The sequence below is a fragment of the Hemicordylus capensis genome, chromosome 4 (assembly GCF_027244095.1).
Source record: "Hemicordylus capensis ecotype Gifberg chromosome 4, rHemCap1.1.pri, whole genome shotgun sequence".
NCBI lineage: Eukaryota > Metazoa > Chordata > Lepidosauria > Squamata > Cordylidae > Hemicordylus > Hemicordylus capensis.
In genome coordinates, this window is record NC_069660.1 from 313,646,053 (window position 1) to 313,672,173 (window position 26,121).

At 41.5% G+C, this 26,121-nt stretch overlaps 1 protein-coding gene across 2 annotated transcripts in view; it reads right to left on the reverse strand.

Moving 5' to 3' along the window:
• The window catches only part of PTK2 (protein tyrosine kinase 2), a 358,217-nt gene that overhangs the window by 246,081 nt on the left and 86,015 nt on the right, over positions 1-26,121 (reverse strand). For both annotated transcript variants that reach the window (XM_053243262.1, XM_053243261.1), the window contains one exon: positions 24,671-24,697. Coding sequence is in view for 1 of the 2 variants with exons in the window: in XM_053243261.1 (XP_053099236.1) it covers positions 24,671-24,697 (27 nt within the window). In the remaining variant the exon portion in view is untranslated. The remainder of the gene's footprint in view (positions 1-24,670; positions 24,698-26,121) is intronic.

The following is a 26,121-nucleotide window of genomic DNA, read 5'->3' on the forward strand; positions in this document are numbered from 1 at the left end:
TAGTCTTTGGCATGGTGGATTAATTTAAAAGGAGATGTGGAAAAGGATCAATTTAAACAGTTAAATTAAATCAAAATTTCCATTTATTACTTATATACAATTTGACTTTACCCAATTGGTTAGTAAAAGAGCGCATACTAACGAATTAATAGGTAAACAAGTATTTCTAATTAGGGTAGTGAATCTGAGCAATTGCAAGTATCAGGTAGTTTACTAGGCCAATACAGGCGTAAAAGGCAGTTAAGTGGATGATACCTATGGTGACTTGCCCCAATACAAAGCCATAATAAAAAGTAAATAGCCCACTATTATTTATTTATTTATTATTTATTACATTTATAAACTGCCCCATCCAGAGCCTCTGGGCAGTGTACAACAAATTTAAAAGGCATAAAAACACACACCATTTAAGACACAGCGCTAAAAACAATTCAACAACAATATCACTATGTCATATGATCACTGATAAAGATGTTTTCCTTACACAGGTTTGCTTCAAGAAAGGAATCCTATCTTAAGTGTGTCAAGAACAGCTTCAAGAGAGTATATGCATTATGTGAAGATTTAATTTCAAACAAAGTTATTTTCTTTTTAAGAAGAGAAAACATAGCACCTCAAAGTCAGATTTTAATTTTAAAATTGGAGTGGGGGGAGTCAATTTTCATCCATCCAGTCATTCCCCCCCGCCCCCAAACATTTCTACTCTCTTCATTAGAGCTCTTAGCAAGACTATCATACATGTAGAATTGCCTCTCTAAAGAAACCTCAAAGAAGCCATCTTTGGTTATTTTTAGATAACCATGTAAAACCTTCCTTCCCCCCCACAGGCTTGTTGCTGACTTGACTGACAAAGATTTATTGATCGCTTTTGCTGTGTTTTATACAGTACTGCTTCACTTCTTCCTTATGAACATGGATGTCTTATTATAATGTGCTTGGAGTCATTCAAGAAAGGACAGGATAAAAGCTTTGAAAATGAAGATGTTACAAGAAATCATCCAGTGCACTGCTGAATTCATTTAACTCTATTTTCTTAGAATTGCTATTTTTACAGAACATCAAATTACTGCTATTAGGCATAAACTCAGAATTAGATTGGGGAAACATACAGAAGGCTACAAATGAGACACTTTCCTTTGATCACATGGCCAATTTTTATTACCACCAGCATGATACCAAATAAATTACATCAACCACAATATTTACCATTCTGCCCTATGTCTCCCATATATACAAGTGAACAGATTGAACAGAAGATGTTTCAAATCTCATATAAGAAAAATCAAACCAATATGGAAATCCAATATGGGAATCAACATCCAAAGCCATTTATATCCTAAGGGAAAATTCTTGGTTCTCAGTAACTCAATACGACAGCTATCTCCCGTAAGCAAGCTGCCAGATCTGCAGTCTGGGACCATCACAGGAAGAAAATGCTCTAGACCTGCTGGCAATTTGATCCTTCTGAACAGACTGTAAAGGACTTCCTCAGATTTTGTTTGAGGAGCAAGATCTCCTTGGCTTTTGTGTTTTTGTCTCTGTGATTCCTGGCTTGACTCCTCTGTGCTGGCTTTAATCCTTGCTTATTGAGGGATTATTGATGGAGATTTCTAAAAAACAAAGAGAACTTCTATGGGCTAAGGACAAGAAGAAGACTATTCAAGTCATTAAAGTGCTTCAGCAGCAGCTCTCTATGTTATTATTAAATGGTTGAACGGAACCTAAAATATGCGAAGCAAAAGTCGTTTGAATTTGCAAACAAACCAGGCAAGTTGTTGGCTTGGAAAATTAGAAGTGAGAAAAAGAATAAGTATATATCCAAGATATTAACAAAAAATGGGCTTTCCTATGACGAAAAGGAAATTCTTTAGATACTATTCTGAATTATATAAAGGAAACAAAGCAGAAGATATAAAAATCGACAAATTTCTCAAGACACAAAATATTCCAAAACTTTCTAAGGACCATATAGAAATTATGAATTCACCGATATCGATAATGGAAATAACAGAAGTAATAAATCAAAGCAAAGTTAATAAGGCGCCAGGGCCCGATGGGTTACCAGCTTCGTACTACAAATCTTTTAAAGATCAAATATTACAGCCTTTGCAATGGACGATGAATGATATTTTGCAAAGAGGAATTGTGTCGGAGTCTTGGAAGTATGCCAATATTGCAGTAATTCCAAAACCGGATCAAGATTTAACACAAGTCAAGAATTACAGGCCAATCTCACTCTTAAATAATGATTATAAACTTTTTGCCGCCATTTTGGCAAGGAGAATGAAGGTTGTATTAAGACTTTTTATTCATGAAGATCAAGCAGGCTTTTTGCCAAAACGGCAATTAAGAGATAATGTGAGAACAGTCTTGAATGTATTGGAGTATTACGAAAAACATAATGATAAACAGATAGCTATGATCTTTCTGGACACAGAGAAAGCATTTGATAATGTCTCCTGGCAGTTTATGTCGAGGCTACTGGATGTAATGGGAGTTGTAAATAATTTTATTAGGGCTATTAAGACAATATATTCGGAGCAATATGCTAAAATTATTATGAATGGGGAACTATTAGATAATTGTAAAATACAAAAAGGAACTAGACAAGGCTGTCCACTTTCCCCATTACGTTTTATATTAGTACTGGAAGTGCTTTGTAGAAATATTAGAAAAGATGATCAAATACAAGGCCCGAAAGTTGGGAAACAGGAGTATAAACTTAGAGCCTTTGTGGATGATGTAGTGTTTTTTCTAGAAAATCCATTAGAGAAGATCGGAAGACTCTTGGAAAAAATACAACAATTTGGCCAACTGGCCGGGTTTTATATAAATAAGATCAAAACGAAGGTGTTGACAAAACATATGGACCAGAAATCTAATGATAGATTTTTTTGAAATAAGTGAACTGAAAGTGGAGAAGAAAATTAAATACTTGGGCGTCTGGTTGACAAACAAAAACTCTTTGTTGTTTTCAAATAATTATATCAAAATATGGAATACAGTAAAAACTGACTTGCAAAGATGGACTAGAATGAACTTATCTTTAATGGGAAGAATTTCACTTGTGAAGATGAATGTTTTACCTAAAATGCTCTTTCTTTTTCAGACTATTCCTATAATTAACCACTTAACTTGTTTCAAACAATGGCAAAAGGACATAACCAAATTTGTTTGGCAAGGGAAAAGACCAAGAATTAAATTTAAAAATTTAACAGATGCTAAAGAAAGAGGTGGTCTTATCCTGCCAGATTTAAGGTTGTATTTTGATGCTGTTTGTTTGACGTGGTTAAAAGAATGGATAACATTAAGAAATCCCAGAATACTTGATCTGGAAGGATTTGATAGAAGGTTTGGATGGCATTCATATCTGTGGTATGATAAAAGTAAAGTGCATAAAGATTTTCTTAATCACTATGTAAGAAGGAGTCTAATGAGAGTGTGGGTAAAATCTAAAAAATGGTTGGAATTTAAAACTCCGTTATGGCTATCCCCGATTGAAGCTTTAGCACGTAAAGAGATAAATATGCAACCTGAATGGGGTACCTATAGGGATCTGTTATGTTTCCAAGAAAAGGGCTGTAAGTTAAAAAACCTAATTGAAGTACAAAATTTGGTTAGTAACTGGTTTCAGTACCATCAGTTAAATGAAATCTATAAGAAGGATCTTAAAGTTGGATTTGAGGATCAAATGTCGAGATTTGAAAAGGAGCTGTGTGAAAATGATGAAAAATTAGTTTCTAAGATGTATAAGCTGCTGCTTCTGGAGGAGACAAGAGATGAAGTGGTTAAAACGACTATGATAAAATGGGCTCAAGATGTGGGTCATAATATAGATATCGCAGCTTGGGAAAAATTATGGAAAATGGATTTAAAGTTTACTGCATGTTATACTTTAAAAGAAAATTATTATAAGATGATGTACAGGTGGTATTTGACGCCCAAAAAATTAGCATTAATGTATAAAAATGTTCCAAACAAATGTTGGAAATGTGGACACTGTGAAGGAACTTTTTTTCATATGTGGTGATCTTGCGGGAAGGCAAAGGCCTTTTGGGATATGATATATAATGAGTTTAAGAAAAAATTTTAAATGACATTTCCTAAGAGGTCAGAATCCTTCCTGCTGGGAATAACCCAAGGAGAGTTCTCCAGAAGAAATTTAACATTTTTTATGTATGCAACCACAGCGGCCAGAATAGTATATGCGCAGAAATGGAAGGACAATGAAATGCCCTCAAAAGAAGATTGGCTGATAACAATTTTGGAATATGCTGAGATGGCAAAACTTACAGTACTGATAAGGGATGAAAACTTGGAATGTTTTAAAGAAGATTGGAAACCATTCTTACTATACTTAAAGAACTACTTTTCTAATATCGATTTTTCAGCAGGGTTTGAAATTTAGTAATAATAGCAGGTCGGGTAGAGTAAAATCGAGTTTGTAATGTGTAGGATATATGCTTTGAATCATCATAGCAATGGTTGATTTGTATAGTTAATGAATCGCACAGATTGGTGAGCGGGGAGTCAATATTTACTTAATTAGATGTAATCGGATTGTTAAGATATTGTAAAAACCAATAAAATTTTTAAAAGCGGGGGGGGGGGGGTCCTTGCTTATTGATTCTAGTTTGATTCCTCATTCTGGACTTCTGGCTTTGGTCCAAACTCCTCATTTCAGCCCTTGAGGCTAAGAAATGCTGAAAGTGGGCCCACAGCCAATGCCTTTATTGTGGCCAAGCAAGACATATTTTGACAGCCTGCCCAGTAGAACCACCTCATCCAGGGCCTAGAAACTCACAGTCTCAAACTCATTAGATTGTGGCCTGCACCTGGGCATCCCCATTTCTTGATTTTCCTCTAGATTTTGAAATCTAGGATGGGCACTTATTGATCCTAGAGTCTCTTTAAACTTCCTGGACCTAGATTTTGCTCAAATAATTCATACATGTATCAAAGACAGTCCCAATTGCAGAGGAGGAGATTGATGGTTGTGTCATCTGGACCTTCAACAAACTAGACTATCCCTTGGTAGCACTGGCTCCTCATGAACATCAGGAACAAGTGCACTTCAACTTTGTTTGGATTCCGTATCTCCCAGGTATCGTGCACATTACCTGGCTTACTATTCGAGTTCTGACCATCTTCATGGAGTGAGTCAGTGCACAGTCTAATTCCAGTCTCCCAGTTGTCTGTTATGATTCACCCCAACAGGTCAGAAGCAATCAATAAACAGCCTCAACCTCCTGGGGAAGAATGTCTGCACTCAACCCTCCTAGAAACAATTACAGAAACCACTGGGCACAACAACACTCCATGCAAAGTATTGAGAGTTTGCCGAGACCTTTCTGATTATATAATCTTCCCCTTTCTGATTATAGAATTAGATGGATCCCTGGAAGACAATTACCATCATGGGCTAGAATCCACCCACGCATGTATAGAAGTCTATCACTTTCTGGGTCTTGCCAATATTTACTGTCTATCCACGATTTATCCCATGTTATCTTGTACCATCACTGCAACCCTGAAGGAAGAAGTTCCTCTGGACTTCTGCAGTAAAAGACTGACTCAAATCTGCTTTCACCTCTATCCTTGTCTTGGTCAGCACTTCCAAGCTAAACATTTGTAGCAGAAGCAGACCATTCAAAGACTAGGGAGACCAGAATCCAAATCCACATTCAGCCATGAAACCCACTGGGTGTAATTGGGGCAGTCACTTATCTCTCAGCCTAATATACCTCACAGGTTTGTTGCAAGGATAGTAATGATAATAATAATAATGAACTTTATTGGTTACCACCCTATCTATAACAAATTGTTCTCTGGGCAGCTCACGACACATAAACATAACAGTATACACTGCTCTGGTTTTCTTGGAGGAAGAGCGGGACATAAATGTAAAAATAAAGTATAGATGGGAAATCTGATAATAAATCTGGCCGTAATGACGCCACATACCACAGAATATGGATTTTAACTGAAAATCTAGCATCTCTAACAAAAATATGGAGAACAGCAGAAAAAGGAAAATAAAAAAGTTGTGTGTCAGAAGGGCAGGGGGCTCCAGTGATTAAAGTAAACATTTAGTCTGAACAACTCCCCTACTTTCTGCATACTCCTCTAGTCATTCACTTGGGCCCTCCCTCATCCTTCAATACCTTGTTCATGTCCCAAAATGTCAATTTTATCAATACCTAGTTTAGCAATACTCAGATTAAAGGCTGAGTTAATCTATGTACAACAAATGACATTTGATATCCAACAGAATCCTTTTAGCATTATGAAATTTGGAAGCAGCTCATGAGAAGAAAAGGCTCAGACCAGGGGAGCCAGCAAACCTTGGTTTGTTTTCTTTCCCAAAGCAGCAAGCAAACAAATAAATAAATCAACAAGTAAGCAAGGAGGAAAGGACATGATGAGTTTGTTAGGGATAGTCTTTCCCAGGGTTTGATTTCTGCCTGGCTAGGGGTTTGTTTTTGACAGGGCAGTTTCAGTTGTGCCTAGAAAGACAGAGGGTGAGGATTAGCTGCAGGTGAGTCACACAACCTGTGGGTGGGGCCACATTCCTGAAGAGGCTCACTTTAAGAAGACCAGGCTCAGACCAGGGGAAGTTTGCTACCTGGACAACTTGTGAACAGAAGTTTGCTAACTGATATCAAAGGAGCTTTTCATGGAGTTTAGCGAGGATATGTGCAGAGAGGCACACAAGCAGTCCCCTTTTATCACAAAGGAGACACCCAGCATGAGAAGAAGGTGAGTACCACCCTACTTTTGTATTTTTTGTGGAAGGTAGAGCTTAAAACTAATTAGCTGACAACTGCAGCTAAGACCTAGCTTTCAAGTAAACAAACATTCTAAATAGCTAATAAAACTAGTTATGAAGGTTAAATGCCAGCAGGAGAGGGAGTGCTTCCCAGTGCATTGCACAGAGTGTTGCATGTATGAAGTCATGGGTGTGCACTTGATGCAAAAAGAGCTCCTGGCTCTCAGGGAACAAGTCTGTTCTCTTGAAACCAAGGCGGCTGACCTGAAGAATCTCAGAGAGGCAGAGAGGTTTGTGGATAAGACCCTCAGGGATATGATAGAGGCATCCAACTCCTAGGCTGACAGCTCCTCTGCTGTCATGGAGAATGAAGGTCTTGTGGAAGGAGGACATCCATTTAAGAAAGAGGAGAATACTCCCTTAGAAGGGACTCCTTCCTTGGGTGATGCACCCATCTCCTCTTGCACAGACGATACTCCTCTGAGGGTTGGGAGCCTTCTAGTAGTGAGTGATTCAATCATTAGGGGCATAGAAACATGAGTTTGTGGCCCACGTGTAGACCACACAGTAACTTGCCTGCCTGGTGAGAAGATTACAGATGTCACACATCATCTAGATAGGCTGTAAGGCAGCGCTGGGGAGGGGTCAGCTGCTGTGGTGCATGTCGTCACCAGCGATGTTGGGAAATGTAGATGGGAGGTCCTGGAACCAAATTTTAGGCTACTGAAGTCCACATTTTAAGCTACTGAACACATATTCAAGTCCAAGACCCGCAGGGTAGCATTCTCAGAAATGCTACCTGTTCCACGGGCAAGGCCAGTGAGACAGGCAGAGCTGAGGGAGTCTCAACAGCGTGGATGAGATGGTGGTGCCAGAAGGAGGAATTTAGGTTTATTAGGCACTAAGATAGTCAAGTCAAGTTTTATTTACGGTCCTAGACCAAACAATCACTAAGATACATTTTGTGGCAACCAAAGCCTGCACAAGAGGGACGGGCTGAACTTGAATCAAGATGGAACCAGACTGCTGGAGCTTAAAATAAAAAATTGTTGCAAAGAAGCTTTTAAAATGACACCTGGTGGGTTGCCAACAGGGACTGGGTGGTATCTTGTTCGGCAAGCAAAATCGCCTAAGCTGTGATGGTGGAAATGTTTCAGATAAACCAGAAAGGGACAGAATAGAACCAGGTGTAGAGCAAACAGAAGCACATGACAGCTTGTCAAATGACAATAGAGGAGCTAGCACACACCAACACATACTAATGAAAGAAGCCTCAATGCCAATATGGACGAGCTGGAGTGCTTGGCTTCTAATGAAAACATAGATATAGTGGGCTTAATGATAATCTGATGGAACAGTGAGAATCAGTGGGACACTTATTCCTGGATAAAATTCTACTGTTGGAGGTGGCCTGGTTAATATCATAAATGCATTGCTGAGGGAGTATAGGGTGCCTCCTTGTTTGAAGGAGGCAATGGTTAGACCTCTTCTTAAGAAGCCTTCCCTGGACCCTTTAGCAATGGATAGTTATAGGCCAGTCTCCAGCCTTCCTTGGTTGGGCAAGATGATTGAGAGGGTTGTGGCCAACCAGCTCCAGGCAGTTTTGGAGGAAGCTAATTATCTAGATTCATTTCAAACTGCCTTTAGGGCTGGCTACAGGGTTGAGACAGCCTTGGTCGGCCTGATGGATGACCTTTACCAGGGAATCGACAGAGGGAGTGTGACTCTGATGGTTCTTTTGGCTTTCTCAGCAGTGTTAGATACCATCAGCCATGGTATCCCTTTGGATCGCCTGGGGGAGTTAGGGATAGGAGGCACTGCTTTGCAGTGGTTCCACCTATCTCTCAGGTAGATTCCAGATGTTGAAGCTGGTGACAGTTGCTCCTAAAAATGGGAGCCGTTATATGGAGTCCCACAAGGCTCCATTCTATCACCAGTGCTTTTTAACATCTACATGAAACCACAGGGTGAAGTCATCAGGAGAGTTGGTGCTGGGTGTTGTCTGTAAGCTGATGACACCCAAATCTACTTCTCCTTTTCATCTGCATCATCAGGAAATGGCAATCATTCTCTAAATGCCTGCCTACAGGCAGTAATGGGCTGGATGAGAGATAACAAATTGAAACTGAATCCAAGCAAGACTGAGGTGTTTGTTGTAGGGGCTCAGAATTTGAAGGATGAGTTAGATCTTCCTGTGCTGGGTGGGGGTGCACTCCCCTGGAAGGAGCAGGCATGCAGCTTGGGAGTACTCTTGGACCCAGACCTCACCCGGGTATCTCAGGTGGAAGCTATGGCCAGGAGTGCTTTCTATCAGCTTCGGCTGATTCAACAGCTGAGTCCATTCCTTGAAGAGGACGACCTCAAAACAGTGGTGCACCAGCTGGTAACCTCCAGGCTTGACTATTGCAATGTGCTTTACGTGGGGCTGTCTTTGTACATAGTTTGGAAATTTCAGTTAGTTCAAAATGCAGCAGCCAGATTGGTCTCTGGGGTAACCTGGAGAGACCATATTATGCCTGTCTTGAAACAGTTGCACTGGCTGCTGATAGGTTTCCGGGCAAAATACAAATGCTGGTTATTACCTTTAAAGCCCTGAATGGCTTATGTCCGAGTTATCTTAGAGAGCGCCTTCTTCTGCATGATCCCCACCGCTCATTAAGGTCATCTGATGAGGTCCGTCTTCAGTTACCACCAACACGTCTGATGGCTACTCAGTCGGGCCTTCTCTGTAGCTGCTTCTGGGCTATGGAACGCACTCCTGGCAGAAATCCGTAATCTGAGTCCATTATTGGCCTTCAGGAGAGCCCTTAAGACCTACACACGCAGACAAATTTGTTGGTACCCTTACAGCTCATTGAAAAGCTGTCTTATGCCTCCCCTGTATACCTGCATGCCTTTGATAGTTCACCGAGTAAAGCAAAGCAAGTGTGAAGAGAGATAAAGCATTGCTTATTCTACAAAGATATTTTAAAGTGGCCTGGACACATTTGTTGGTACCCCTAGAAAATATCATAAATAATTGGATTAGAGTGATTTTTCAAATTAGCTGTTTTCTTTTATTAGTACCACATGTCTCCAATAGTGCAAACAGTCATTCCGACTATTAAATGGAGAAAAGTAGTCACTCTGCTGTTTGGTATCATTGTGTGTCCCACAATGAACATGGACCAGAGAAAGCAAAGGAGAGAATTGTCTGAGGAGATCAGAAAGAAAATTATAGACAAGCATGTTAAATGCAAAGGCTATAAGACCATCTCCAAGCAGTTTTATGTTCCTGTGACAACATTTGCAAGTATTATTAAGAAGTTCAAGGTCCATGGAACTGTAGCCAACCTCCCTGGACATGGCTGCAAGAGGAAAATCGACCCCAGAATGGGCAGAAAGATGGTGAGCATGGTAGACAAAAAGCCAAGGACAACTTCCAAAGAGATACAAGCTGAACTCCAAGTTTAAGGTCCATCAGTATCTGATTGCACCATCCATCACTTTTTGAGTGACAGTGGGCTCAATGGAAGACCCTGGAAGACTCCACTGTTGAAAGAAAAACATTAAAAAGCCAGACTGGAATTTGCTAAAATGCATATTGACAAGCCACAATGCTTCTGAGAGAATGTGCTTTGGACAGATGAGACAAAACTGGAGCTTTCTGGCAAGTCACATCAGCTCTATGTCCACATATGGAAAAATGAAGCTTTCAACGAAATTAACACCATACCTACTGTGAAACATGGAGGAGGCTCGATTATGTTTTGAGGCTGCTTTGCTGTGTCTGGTACGGGGTGCCTTGAGTCTGTGCAGGGAACAATGAAATCTCATGGCTATCAAGACATTCTGGAGCAAACGTGCTGCCCAGTGTCAGAAAGCTCTGTCTCAGTCGCAGGTCATGGATCCTCCAACAGGATAATGACCCAAAACACACAGCTAAAAGCACCCAAGAATGGCTAAGGACAAAATATTGGACTATTCTGAAGTGGCCTTCTGTGAGCCCTGATTTGAATCCTATCAAACATCTAAGGAAAGAACTGAAACATGCAGTCTGGAGAAGGAACCCTTCAAACATGACACAGATGGAGCAGTTTACTCAAGAAGAGTGGGCCAAACTACCTGTTGACAGGTGCAGAAGTCTCACTGAGAGCTACAGGAATCGCTTGTTTGCAGTGATTGCCTCTAAAGGTTGTGCAACAAAATATTAGGTTAAGGGTCCCATCATTTTTGTCCATGCTATTTTCATTTGTGTTATTATTTGAAATATTCTGTTGCATCAAAACTCTAAAGCAAAGTCTGATTTTTGTTAAATACGGAATAAACAATGATGGGTGCCAATTACTTTTGTCAGTTTCAAGTTATTTCAGAGACAATTGTGGGTTGTTCTTTTTTCGTGGAGGAGTACTAGCACATTTGTCCACATGTGTATTTGTTTGGCCTGGCCTTCCAGGGTTTTTTAAAAATGTTTTTAAACTGTAAAGGTTCCACCTGGTTTTCCAGGGTTTTACAAACTGTTTTAATTGTTTTAATAATGCTTTTATGTTGTTTTTACAGTTTTTCATTTTAATAGTTAATTGATTTTAGTTTGTTTTAATGTAAACTGCCCTGAGTCATTTTTGGTAGGACAGTATAGAAATCACATACATACATACATACATACATACATACATACATACATACATACATACTGAAAGGACAGGGAGTGGCGGATTGGGGGTGGAACTATGTTAAAGAAGGGATAGAATCCAACAAGCTAGAAAACCTAGGAGAAGCACAATCCTCCACAGAATCATTGTGGGTGACAATACAAGGACTGAAAGGAAATATGTTACTAGGGATTTTATTTTATTTTATTTTAACATTTTATATCCTGCTCTTCCTCCAAGGAGCCCAGAGCGGTGTACTACATACTTAAGTTTCTCCTCACAACAACCCTGTGAAGTAGGTTAGGCTGAGAGAGAAGTGACTGGGCCCAGAGTCACCCAGCAAGTATCATGGCTGAATGGGATGTGCTAGGGATGTGCTATTGCCCTCCAGAACAAAATGCTGAGTGAACTGGAGTTGGAGAAGCAAATCAGAGAGGCATCAAAGAGTATTACTTGGACTTCCAAAAAGCTTTTGACCAAGTTCCTGGTTGAAAGACAGGAAACAGAGGGTAGGAATACATTGACAATTTTCACAATGGAGTGAAGGAAGGTCCCCCAGGGATCTGTACTGGGACCCGTGCTCTTAACTTCATAAATAATCTAGAAGTTGGGGTAAGAAGCTAAGCGGCCAAATTTGCAAAGGACACTAACCTATTTAGTGAAACCCAAAACAGATTGTGAGAAGCTCCAAATGGATCTCTCCAAACTGTGTGAGTGGGAGACAAAATGGCAAAGGTGGATCAATGTAAGCAAGGGTAAGGTGATGCATATTGGGGCAAAAAACCCCAAACTTCAAATATACACTGATGGGGTCTGAGCTGTCAATGACTGACCAGGAGGGAGATCTTGGGGTCGTGGCGGACAGCCCATTGAAAGTGTCGACTAAGTGTGCTGCAGATGTGAAAAAGGCCAATTCTATGCTAGGGATAATTAGGGAGGGGATTGAAAATAAAATGCGAGTATTATAATGCCCTTATACGAATCTATGGTACAGCCACATTTGGAGTACTGCATATAGTTCTGGTCACCGTTATCTTAAAGAGGACACTGTAGAATTGGAAAAGGTGCAGAAGAGGGCGACCAAGATGATCAGGGGCCTGGAGTACTTCCTTATGAGGCGAGGCAACAGCATCTGGGGCTTTGGAAAAGAGGTGATTATAAGGAGACATGAGAGAGGTGTATAAAATTATGTATGGATTAGAATGAGAGTAGATAGAGGGGAAAATGTTTCCTTCTCCCACAACACTAGAACAAGCGGTCATAATCCCATGAAACTGATTGCAAGGAAATTTAGGACCAACATAATTAATCTATAGAATTCTCTGCCATGATATGTGCTGATGGCCACTAGTTTGGATGGCTTTAAGAGGGGCTTGGACAAATTCATGGAGGACAAGTCTATCAATGGCTACTAGTTTGGTGGCTATAGGCCACCTCCAGCCCCAGAGTCAATATGCTTCTGAATGTTCCAAGAGAGCATCATCAGGAGAGAGGGTGTGCCCTCACCTCTTGCCTGTGGGCTTTTCAGAGGCATCTGGTAGGCCACTGTATGAAACAGGATGCTGAACTAGATAGGCCTTGGGCCTGATCCAGCAGGGCTGTTATGTTCTTAAGTTACAGCAGCACCATATTGTCTAAAATCATAGAAAATCCAGAGTTGTGTTACATAGCACACAACTGACAGTTTTGGGGATTTCAGAATGAGAATCGTGAGTTGGAACTTAATATTATGCTTTCCTAACCTTTGCATCTTGGGTTGTGCTCTTATATCACAAGCTTAGCATAGTTGTACCTTGACAGCATTTACAAGGCCTTACATAGTAGGTGGCATTCTTGCCTGTAAACATCAGCATCAAACTAATGCCCCCCAGCATGGTGCCAGAAACCAATCATCAGGATGAAACATAAAACCCTGCCATTAACAGCTTGCTATCAGTGAAGATCCCCAAGGCTCTTTTCATAAGCACCATGTTGTAAAAAACTGTCTACACAAGTGTTCCATTTGATAGTTACACTAGGTCAACAGAAATCCTCCTGTATAGTTTTGGTGCTCTTACAAAAGATGAAAATAATATATAGTAATTCAGCAAATGTTACCCGTTTCCTCCTTTAAAATCCTTTGACTAGTATGCACACAGCACCCAATCACTTCTTTGCATGTGCCTCACACTGCATGAAAGGCTGTTTTGGAAGTCCCCCATTCTCAATGGCCTTTTGGACAAAACAAGCGGCTACTGTGGGATGAAGAGTTCAGTAGCCTCAAAGTGCAGTCAAAAGCATAGACAGAATCTCCCTGAAGTACTTTGGATGCTCATAGTTGCTTCCATATGCAATGAGTGGCCCATTCTATTTCAGATTTTGTTTATTATAACAATGTGGTATACATGTGAACCTCTACACAAAATAGGACAATTAGGATGGATGTTGCAATACTGTTGACTAGACTCAATAATGTTAATAATACCAGAAATGAAATTTGGAGTTACACAGAACTCTTCTGCAGGAACAAGTAAAACAAATCAAAAATCATTTTACTTGTTCTTCAGACTTCAAAGGAAACAAATCATAGGAATATAGGCAGCTGCCATCTACCTCTAGCTCAGTATTGTCTACACAGACTGGCAGCAGCTTCTCCAAGGTTGCGGGCAGGAGTCTCTCAGTCCTACCTTGGAGATGCCAGGGAGGGAACTTGGAACCTTCTGCATGCAAGCATGCAGATGCTCTTCCCAGAGCAGCCCCATACCTAAGGGCAATTTCTTACATTGCTCACATGTAGCCTTCCATTCAAATGCAACCAGGGTGGACCCTGCTTAGCAAAGGGGAAATTCATGCTTGCTACCAGAAGACCAGCTCTCCTCCCTTTTGAGTGATTAGTATCACTCAAAATTGAGTGATACTAATACCAGGGCAAAGATAACCGAATGAAGTTTAGTGCTTCATCATATAACATGATCCCTCGAGCCAAGACAGATTGTTTGTAACCAGATTACTGTAGTCCTACTTAAAACCTTTCTACTTAATTGTTTCTAAGAACTTCCAAATGTAATGTGTTACATAAACCTGGGTACAAAAATGATATATTTTTTAAATTTTTGCTTGCAACATCATACCTGAAAAGTGTTTGTGTGTCACTTGGAAGCATCATTACAGCACTTCTGGGCAGTGGTGACTATACAGAAGACAACATTCTTTGATAGAATACAGGAGGAGTTTACTATTGCCTCCTCCCACGCAGAATGAGATGATGCCTTTCAGTATCTTCCTATATCGCTGCTGTCCAATATAGAACCAGCAACTTTCTGCTTGTTAGTCAAACATGTCCGTGCTGCGCCACTTAAGGTGAGCTTTTCCAATTATTAAAACATATGAATTACTAATGGCTGAAAATGGTGAAAGATACTATTGCTAGGTGAATTCACATGGCTGGTTGAACAACAGTTCCCAACTAGTGTTCATCAATGGCTCTATACCAACCTGGAGAGAGGTCCAGGCACTGTGCTGTTCAAAAAACATTTCATTAACACCTTAGGCAGAATCCAGATTCAGAATCAGCATCAACAATGGGCCAAAACCAACAAGATAAAGTTAAAAAGAAATTAATCTAAAGAACTGCATTAAGTAAGGAAAATCAAATTCACAAGTATAGGATGGGGGAAATCTGCCTTGGCAGCAATACATATAGAAGGAAGTAGGTGTCTTAGTGGACCTCAAGCTAATCATGAGTTAACAGTGTAAGGAAGAAATTTTTAAAAACCCAAATACAATCTTGGGCTGTATTAACAGGAGTTCTTATGTTCTTATTAACTTCATGGAGGAGAGGTCTATCATCGGCTACCAGACGGAGGGCTACAGGCCACCTCCAGCCTCAAAGGCAGGATGCCTCTGAGTGCCAGTTGCGGGGGAGTAACAGCAGGAGAAAGGGCATGCCCTCAACTCCTGCCTGTGGCTTCCAGCAGCATCTGGTGGGCCACTGTGAGAAACAGGATGCTGGACTAGATGGGCCTTGGGCCTGATCCAGCAGGGCTGTTCTTTTGAGCATAGTGCTCAGATCACAAGAAGTAATTAGCTCTACTCTATCCTGCGCTGATCAGATCTCACTTGGAATACAGGGACTAGTTCTAGGCACCATATTTTAAGGACGACATTGATCAAATGAAATGGTTCAGAGAAGGGAAACCAAGTCAGAGGGGAGGCTGGAAATCGTCCTATGAGCAATGGTTGAGCTGGGTATGTTTAGCGTGGAGAAGAGAAAACTAAGTGAGGAAAGGATAGCTTCAAGTATCTGCAGGGCTGTCACAAAAGAGGAGTAGTAGACTCGTTCTCTTCTGCTCCTAAGGGTAGGACTAGAACCAATGAGTTGACATTACAAGGAGGCTGATTCAGGCTAGAAATCAGGCAGAATTTCTTAACTGTAAGAGATGTTAGGAACATAGGAAGCTGCCATATACTGAGTCAGAACATTGGTCTATCTAGCTCAGTATTGTCTTCACAGACTGGCAGCGGCTTCTCCAAGGCTGCAGGCAGGAAACTCTCTCAGCCCTATCTTGGAGAAGCCAGGGAGGGAATTTGGAACCTTCTGCTCTTCCCAGAGCGGCTCCATCCCCTGAGGGGAATATCTTACAGTGCTCACACTTCTAGTCTCCCATTCATATGCAACCAGGATGGACCCTGCTTAGCTAAGTGGAAAGGTCATTCTTGCTACCAGAAGACCAGCTCTCCTCCCTGTTCCTACAGTGCAGACTAGCACTTGGTTGGATTACAGTGAAGGCCTCGGAAAGGATATTTAGATACTGTGACTAGGGGTGTGCAAGGAACCGCCAAACTGCAGTCCGGCACTGGGGTGGGGGGTTGCTTTAAGAGCGGGGGAGGGTTTACTTACCCCTCCCGCCACTTTCCCGCTCTGGCGTCCTCTGGCAACTAAAATACTACTATTTTAGTAGTAATTGGGGTGGCAGGATACCTCCCTGCTGCCCCTTCCCCACTTTCGCTATGAAAAGCTCCCAGGAGTCCTCTGCACGCGCGCACATTGTGCGCACACTTCACGTCTTTGTGACATGCGCGCAAGCACAGAAGACTCCTGGGAGCTTTTCATAGCGAAAGTGGGGAAGGGGCGACAGGGAGGTATCCTGCCGCCCCAATTACTACTAATATTACAGGCGCCAGAGCAGGAAAGCAGCGGGAGGGGTAAGTAAACCCTCCCCCACTCTTAAAGCACCCCCCCACCTGAACGGAACCGCCCAGTTCCGGACCGGTCCGGAGGCCTTTAGAATGGCCTCCGGACCAGTCCGGGATCGTCCCTAACTGTGACATGTCTATACCTACAAAGATTAGAATCATTTGGACAACAGTTTTCCCCGTGACCCTTTATGGGTGCGAAAGCTGGACTTGGAAGAAGCAAGAAAGAAAAGGTATTGACACCTTTGAACTTTGGTGCTAGAGAAGACTTTTCCCTGCTCTAAACTGGGAGTTTAACTAGAAGACCATGACAGTCCCTTCCAATTCTAAAGTTTTAGAAGCCTAATACTATAGCAAACAATTAACACCACACCTGAATAATTTTTGTTTTACACAGATAATAAAAGTAAAATCATCCATGGAATTAATCTGATTAATCCATCTTATAAGGCTTATGTAAACAGAATGAGCTGGATGCCCTGTTTAAAAACTGTTTAAAAATTACCAGGCGACTGGCATAGCAAGATGGCTTTACATATGGATGAAGAGGTTGGAGCAGAGCCTTCAATCCAGCTCTAAAATGACAAAATCTTAACAAGTTGCCCTCAGAAACCTCCAGTGATTTGCATTCTCAAATCCTCAAGTCTCATATTATTGGCCTCAATTAAAAAGAAAGAACAAAGTAGGTAGCAAGGACTTCAAAGCCATGACAGAGATTAGAGAAATGTAGGATAACTCCCTTATGTGATAGTTTAACAAACTTACCTAATCAAGTAATGCATTCAGTGGCACACACTCAATCACCCTTACAAAAAGATTTAACTGGAATCAAAGAAAAAGGAAATGTTCTGGATGACCTTTATCTACCAGCAACTACAAGGAGAACAATAGCATCTATATTTAATCCAATTGTCAACTGCACGCTATGGCCAAGGACTACTGAAAAAGTCCCCACTGCTATGTTGATTCTCCCCATAGAGAAAGAATGTATTGTGATGGAAATGTTCTGCACAGAAAAGACATGCTACAAAGAGCCAAAACAGATTCCAGGGCAGTTACCATGTAGTCCCTAAGAGATGCTATCAGGTTTGGTTTTCTCTGGTGATTTTTTTTTAATCTTCAGTTTGTTTTAGTGCTTACTATGCATGCTGGAAAGTGCTTACAGTTTTATATAGATGATGTGAGGGAGAGGTGTTGAGAAAAGGTAGGGAACAAAGCAAAAACCATGTCAATCTAAATAAACCATGTTTTGTACTGGCAGAAGGATGGTGTGAGACAGGATGCAGCAAAATGCTTAATGAGTCAGACTGTCCTTAAGATCATAAAACTGCCCTTAATTCAGATTTTGAGATGTAAGCATCTCCCTTTCAAATTTTGAAGTTCACACAAGCATTTTATAACAGCAGTGCTCACCCCACCCACTGTCCATGGCAGTGTCCCCTCTAACAGAAAATCCCAGAGGTTGTGGACTACAACTCCCAGCATCCTCAGCCAAAGCCCACTGCAGGTAGGGATTCTGGGAGCTGTAGTCAACAGCATCTGGGATTCCCTCTTAGAGGGAACACTGGTCCATGGCCCTGTCCCCTATCCCAAAGATCAGACTCAGTCCCATGTAGCTATGAAATCTCCTCAGAATAGTCTTTTCAGCTCTCAAACAATCCAATCCGCAGGGCTCTATCACCATAGCACCTGATCTCCTAAAGCAACTTCCAGCTAACACATTTAGATGTTTAAGAAAGGGTGAAACATATAAAGCTTGGGAAAAGAATTCTTGACAAAGTTGCAGAAACCAACAGACCAATTTCATGATAGTATTAAGCAATTATTTTTTTTTAACAAGCCAATCAAGGCAAGATGATGGTTTGCCAACCCTGCCCATACCAACTTTTCCTTTTGTCCCTTGAAAGAAGTATCACTGCTGTTGGGTTTACAAGACTAAAGCTTAACAGGCATTGCCACAAGCAGGAATCTCTTTCCACCAAGAGAGGTGGGGGTGGGGGACTACAAAACCAGCATGGTGTAGTGGTTAGAGTGCTGGACTAGGACCGGGGAGACCCGAGTTCAAATCCCCATTCAGCCATAATACTAGCTGGGTGACTCTGGGCCAGTCACTTCTCTCTCAGCCTAACCTACTTCACAGGGTTGTTGTGAGGAGAAACTCAAGCATGTGGTACACTGCTCTGAGCTCCTTGGAGGAAGAGCGGGATATAAATTGTTAAAAAAAAAAAAAGAAGAAGGCAGTTTAATGGCTTGGTCCAGCTTTCTCCTGCTTGACGGGTTTTAATTCATTTCCCCTATACAAGTCTTCACGTTAACACAAGTTCAAAGATAAAGTATTCATTCTGCAACCCAATGAAATGTAACCGAAGGACAATCTTCTCTCAGATAAGCTCTCCCTTCAATTAAGATCTTCCAAGGCCCTTCACTGGTTGGCCCTGCCTTTGGAGGTCAGGTGGCCACCAAAGCCTTTTCTGTGGGGACGTACAAACTACAGAACTCCCTGCCTAGCCATGATTGCCAGAAGCCTTTCTTATGCTCCTTTTGATACAGGCAAGGTTTGTCCTATCCTATGAGGCTTTTAATGGCATTAGACGTTCCCCTCCTCCCCGTTAACTGTATCAGCTGTTTTAATGATTTTTAGTCACTGGCTCCTAAGAAATTAAAAACAGCCCTGCTGGATCGGGCCCAAGGTCTAGCTAGTCCAGACTCCTGTTTCACACAGTGGCCCACCAGATGCCTCTGAGAAGCCAACAGGCATGCCCTCTCTCTTGCTGTTGCTGCCCTGCAACTGGTATATAGAGGCATCGTGCCTCTGAGGCTGGAGATGGCCCACAGCCATAGGACTAGTAGCCATTGATAGACCTGTCCTCTATGAGTTTGTCTAAGCCCCTTTTAAAGATATCCAAGCCAGTGGCCATCCCCACATCCTGTTGCGGAGGATTCCATACGTTAATTATGCACTGTGTGAAAAAGTCCTTCCTTTTCTTGGTCCTAAATTTCCTGCCCCTCAGTTTCATGGGATGACCCCTGGTTCTGGTGTTGTGGGAGAGAGTGAAAAATTTCTCTCTGTCAACTGTTCTCTACTCCATGCATAATTTTATACACCTCTCTCATTTCTCCACATAGTTGTCTCTTTTCCAAATGAAAAAGCCCCAGATGCTGTAGCCTTGCCTCATAAGGAAGGTGCTCCAAGCCCCTGATCATCTCGGGTGCCTCTTTTGCACTTCTTCCAGTTCTACAATGTCCTTCTTAAGATATGGTGGCCAGAACTGTACACAGTACTCCAAATGTGGCCGCACCATAGATTTGTAAAAGGGCATTATAATATTAACACTCTTATCCTTCCTAATTATCAATCATTCAATCCTTCCTAATTATCCCTAGCATGGAATTGGCCTTTTTCACAGCTATTGTGAACTGAGTTGATACTTTCAACGAGCTGTCCACCACTACCCCAAGATCAACCTCCTGGTCAGTAACTGACAGCTCAGACCCCTCAGAGTGTGTGTGTGTGAGAGAGAGAGAGAGAGAAGTTGGGGTTTTTGACCCCAATATGCATTACTTTACACTTGTTTACATTGAACCACATTTGCCATTTTGTCACCCACTCACCCAGTTTGGAGAGACCTTTTTGGAGCGCCTCACAATCTGTTGTAGATTTCACTGCCCTAAATAGTTTAGTGTCACCTGCAAATTTGGCCACCTCGTTGCTTACTCCAACTTCTAGATCATTTATGAACAAGTTAAAATAGCAGTGGTCCCAGTACAGATTCTTGAGCGACCCCACTTCTCACTTCCCTCCGTTGTGAAAACTGTCCATTTATTCCTACCTTCTGTTTCCTGTCCTTCAACCAGTTACCAATCCACACATCAAACTGTCCCCTTATCCCATGTCTGCTAAGTTTACTCAAGAGCCTTTGGTGGGGAACTTTTGTCTGTATCTGCCATTTATTTAAAATATGTCAATTTCACTCTTCCAGCACACTGCTGCTTGGGGTAGCTTACAATAAACACAACCATAAATAACAATAGAACAAGCATTTTTAAAAACAGCCTGATAAAATATCAAACAGAACTAAGACTGATTAAAACTGGAAACCCATTAAAACCAAATTTTACAATGCATAGTTATAAATGAAGGAGGGAGACTGATGAAGCACCTCTAAAAGACCATTCCAAAGACGAGTAGGCCACTACCAAGAAGGTCCTGTCCATGGTCATCACCAACCAAATCTGCATCACTGGTAAGGCAGAGAACAGAGCCTGCAATTAGCATTTGAGGACTCTGGCAGATTCATATGGGTATATGCAGTACAACATGTATCTCGGTCCCAAACCACATAGAGCTTTGAACATCAAAACCAGCACTTTGAATCACGCCCACAAGCAAACTAGCAACCGATGAAGCTGCCACAAGATAAGGGTAATATTTGTATAGTCACTAGCGCCCACAAGTATCATTATAGAAGCATTCTCAACCAGTTGAAGCTTCCAAACCATGTTCAAGGCAGGCCCACACAGAGTGCAATGCAGTAATTTACATGTATTCAATGAATAGGTATGATCTACTACTTGCTAGTGCTTTGTTTTATTATGGGGTTTTGTTTACTGCCTTGAGAATTATGCAAAAGGCAGGATATACATTCCTAAAATAAAGTATGGACTTATTGAAAAACTACTTTAGAGTAACCGGTGATGGCCACCAGCTTGGATAGCTTCAAAAGTGAAGTAGACAAAATCATGAATGGTTACTAATCTTGATGGATATATGCTACCTCCAGAGCCAGTATGCCCATGTGTACCAGCTGCAGGGGAGCAGAGGCAGGATATGGGGCATGGCTTCATCTCCTGCTGCTTGGTTTCCCAGAGGCATTGGGTGAGCCAGTGTGGAAAACAGGATGCTGGACTGGACTAGCTTTGGAAGCAGGGGGACTGCATAAATATAGTCACTGAGACTTGAAGAGAAGGCTTCATCTCACCAGACCAGAAATGAAACAAGCAAAAAGCAAGGGACTACTTTTTCAAAAACTGCACACTCTTCCTGATAATTAACTCTGTTTTAGAGCAATGTTTAGATCACGGCTGCACAATTTTGGCCAGCTAGTTCTTTTTGGACTACAACTCTCATCATCCCCAGGCACAATGCCCAATCATCAGGTATGTTGGGAGATGTAGTCCAACACCTGCAGTTGGGCTGAAGCTGTGCAGCTTGGCTTTGATCATTCTCATTTACAGTGGATCCCACGCCCATTCACCCCCACTTTTCCATCAGTCCTTTTGAATAAAGGGAGACTAATGAGTGTCAGCAGCTGAAAGTATGAACAAGGCAGCAATAGCTATTACACATTAATTTGGGATTTAAAGGGTATATTCGATGCTGGAAACAGTGTAGGGTGATGTAGAGAGACTAAAGACACTTCCTTATCCTTATAGAGGTCTAAGAGACTCCAAAATGAAAGAGCAAGTTGCCTGCAGAGGTGCTCTTACCCCTGGACTTCTGGGTCAAATTCCAGGGTCTCCACAGCCCCTGGGGGCCCCAAATCCTCTTTAGTCTGTTGCGGGTGGTGTGGTCGCCCAGCTGAGCATGATGATGCTTAATTTACAGGGGACCGGGGGCCTCCAAAAGGTCCAAACTCCAAAATTACCTAGGTGCACTTCCAGTTGCCTGCCTCAATTTCCTGCCAGTCTACGTGGAAGATGTGGAGAATTAACAGAATTGCCTACAAAGGATAAGTAGTGAAAATGGTTCATATATACACCCTCAACTCTTCTTATACTTTCTGCATTTATAGGGCTTTCAGCCCTTCTGACTGCATCCTAAAGCAGAAACTGAGAGAGGGTCAAGCTTCCTTGGAGAGCTTGCCCTAATGTAGTGATTGACTGTGGAAGACTCAGGACAAGAGGAAGAAGAATAGAGGCTGGCAGGACAGGAGTGTGAGTCCCAAAACTGTTAGTACAGCAGTCCAGCCACCCAGAATGCCTAGCTCAGAAGTAAAGTGTGCATTCAAAAGTATCGTTTCATAGCATGCTGTGGCACCTGAAAGTATAGGCTAAATATTTTTAAACAGGCAGAGTAAAAATGTTAAATTCTATTTGCATGGCTGAACAAGACCCCTAAATGGGCAATGATAATATAGTTCCTAACATAGAGATTATAGCCCCACATCTTCCAAAACTATGAACAAAAATATATATCCACACCCAAACAAACATTATCATTGCCTATTTTGCTTTCAATCCTTTTCTTGGACATTCTTTGGCTTCCCATAAAGAACAAAAGAATTGTTCACAGACACTTGGGGCCCAAATCAACACTGCAATGGCTATATAAAAGGCAAAGGGCATACACAAAGTGCTTGTTGATAAGGAAAATGATCTAGCACTTCCCTACCCACAACTTGGAACATGCATTGCACTGGGCATAAAACCATAGTGCCTTGAAGTCTTGACATCTGCCAATATTAAAGCAATCATTGGCCAGGGGGAATGACATGCCAGACTAGAACAAGAGTCCAGATACTATTTTGTAACTGTAACTGTATGGTCCTCACCCTGAAGAGATTCAACTCACTTGGAATGAACCAACTTCCTTTAAAACACACACACACTCACTCACTCCCTTTGATGGTTCCATTTCTTTCTGAAATAGTGACATATTCATACATTGAGAAGTATGTATGTAGAGAAAAAGCAGTATTTATTTATTTGAAATGTTTATATCCTGCCCTTCCAGCACACTGTTGCTTGGGATAGATTACAATAAAAGCATAAAAACATAAAATCCATGATAAAAGAATAAAAAAGACAATACAATGAATAATCCTAAAACAAGTAAAAGAAAGCAGATAATGTAAGACCAGTAGAACAGCAGCCAGGATTAAAACTAGATAACGATCACAGCCAGTCTTTAAAATTATATTTTTAAAGGAAGGTTTTTAAACTCTTTTTAAAACCAAGGAAAGAGGGAGGCTGATGGTGGTTCCAAAGATAGCAGAGGAAGGGAGGGCACTAGTGACAAAGTCCTATCCCTGGTCCCTGCTAACCGGATTTGTGTCAATAAGCAATGGAACTGAGAACTAAATTAAATCTGATGGCTGGTTGCAGTCACATGGTTTCATTATGGCTTTAGATATTTTTTATTAATTAACACAGTGCACATGGCAATAATAAATACAGAGCACTTATTTTTAAAAATAGGAACACAAGATGTTTGGCCTTCCAAGCATACCACCTGTCTTGTGGTCCACCAGGACCACAACAATGGGCACATAAACCCAATGTTTTCATTTCAGGTGCCCAGATCAGGAATATACCTGCTAGAGCTCTGAAGACCTTCATAAAGAATGCACTGAAAAAACTTTCAGCCATGCCAGTAAAAAGCACAGCACACTGAGCCAATTGCAACCGTAGACTGACATAATTACTGAACTTTGTTCCAGGTAAAATGTTCAGCAGGACTGGCTGGATTACAAAAGAGGATACAGCAATCCACTCCATACACATCAAGCCCCAGTACACAGACGCCTTAAAGTGTTCAACAACAAAAAGATGAAACACAAGAGGAACAAATGAAAAACTGCCGCTAGTGTTCACCACTTCACACTGACTAGAAAGTTGTAGCAAGAGCAAGGAGTTCATTTTAGAACAAAACAAAAGCCAAGAGAATGGTTTGTAGACACCTGTTGTAATGTTTACAGCTAGGATAGTCTGGATCTTACAGGGATCAGAGATCTCTTGGAAACCCTCTATTTTCATTGCTCTGGATTACTTGCATAAAATATTGGTCAAATGTTATTTGTACCTACAACTCAATCTTGGATTCGTGCATATGCTGCTTATTACTTTCCCCACATTTAACATGGGGCTGCAGTCCTACACAGCTTTGCAAGCCCCTATACACAACAACAGTTCTAACATTCTGTATCATTGGGAAAAGGTACCATGCGACTTCAAATACATAACATTACCTAATTAATGCTCACAAAATGAAAAAAAAATCCAAACAAAAAAAACATACAGGTACTTATTTAGGCACTTTTTTGAATTAGAACAGTTTAATCAATTAGCAGCCATATATCATTAAACAAGAACTTACCTGTTGAAAAGGAAAGTCTGGAAATATCTGCAATAAATGAACAGAAAGGTAAGTTAGCATAAATACTCAGTGTAATATTTCTTATTGACTTTCTACCTTTTTGCATTGTTCATTTGTATATCACCTTGCATAAGGCATCCCAAAGCGGTTTACAAAGGTTTAAATACAATAAAACTCCATAAAAATTAAACTTAAAACCTTAAAATCATTTAAACAGTAAAATCATAAACCACCAAAAAACAACCACCATAAAAAAGACAAACAGAAGCAGGAGAGCTGAGAGACCTGGCAACCCTTAAGGGGTAAAAGACTGAACAAATAAAAAGGCCTTTATTGGTTTTTAAAGGCAGCCACAGATGTCAAAGAGCGAACACTTACTGGGAGAGCATCCTGAGCCTGTGGCAACAACAGACAAGGCTCTGTCCTATGTGCACGATAATTTAGCTTCTCCCAACATCGCCACACGGAGCAAAGGCCCCTCTGACAACCTTGATGACTGGGCAGAAACCCTTGGCAGTCCTTCAGGTTTCCAGGGCCCAAACCGTTAAGGGCCTTAAAGGTAATAATCATCACCTTGAATTGGATCTGGTTTGGTAAATTGGCAGCCAGTGTAGCTCTTTCAAAATAGGTGTAATATACTCCAAGAGAGCAGTTCCAGAGAGAACCCTGACAGCTGCTTTCTGTACCAACTGAAGTTTCTGAATATTCGTCAAAGGCAGCCCCATGTTAAGCGCATTGCAGTAATCCAGCCATGACTTGACTAAGGCATGGGTAACCATGGCCAGATCTGCCTTCTCAAGAAAGGGATGCACGCAGCTGGTGCACCAGCTGAAGCTGTGCAAAAGCACCCCTGGACACCGCCTCCACCTGAGCATCCAAAAGCAGAGCCGGGTCCAGCTCTGGGGACTACAACCCCATTCAGAGCCAGTTGAATCACGTTATCCTGATTGGCTCTTCTTCTGACCAGCAGCACCTCCATCTTGTCTGCATTTAACCTCAGTTTGCTAGCTCACATCACAGCTTCCAGATCACATCCACTGCTTCTTTAGGATCCGATGACAGAGAAAGGTAGAGCTGAGTGTCATCTGCATATTGATGACACTTCAGTCCAAATCTCCTGATGACATCTCCCAGCAGTTTCATGTAGATGTTAAACAGCATGAGGGACAATACTGAACCTTATGGGACCCCATAGGCTAGAGGTCAAAGAGATGAACAAAAGTCCCCCAGCACCACCTTCTGGAACCTCCCCACAAGAAAGGAGTGGAACCACTCCAATGCACCATCCCCAGTCCCTATACCCAAGAGGCGGTCCAAAAGGATATCACAGTGGGCGGTACTGAATGCCACAGAGGGCCTCAATTAATGCACACCCACAATTAAAACATGGTACAGTCCTATCTTCTAAGAGTTATATAAACTGGAAACAGTAGTACTTCAATCCCTTTGCA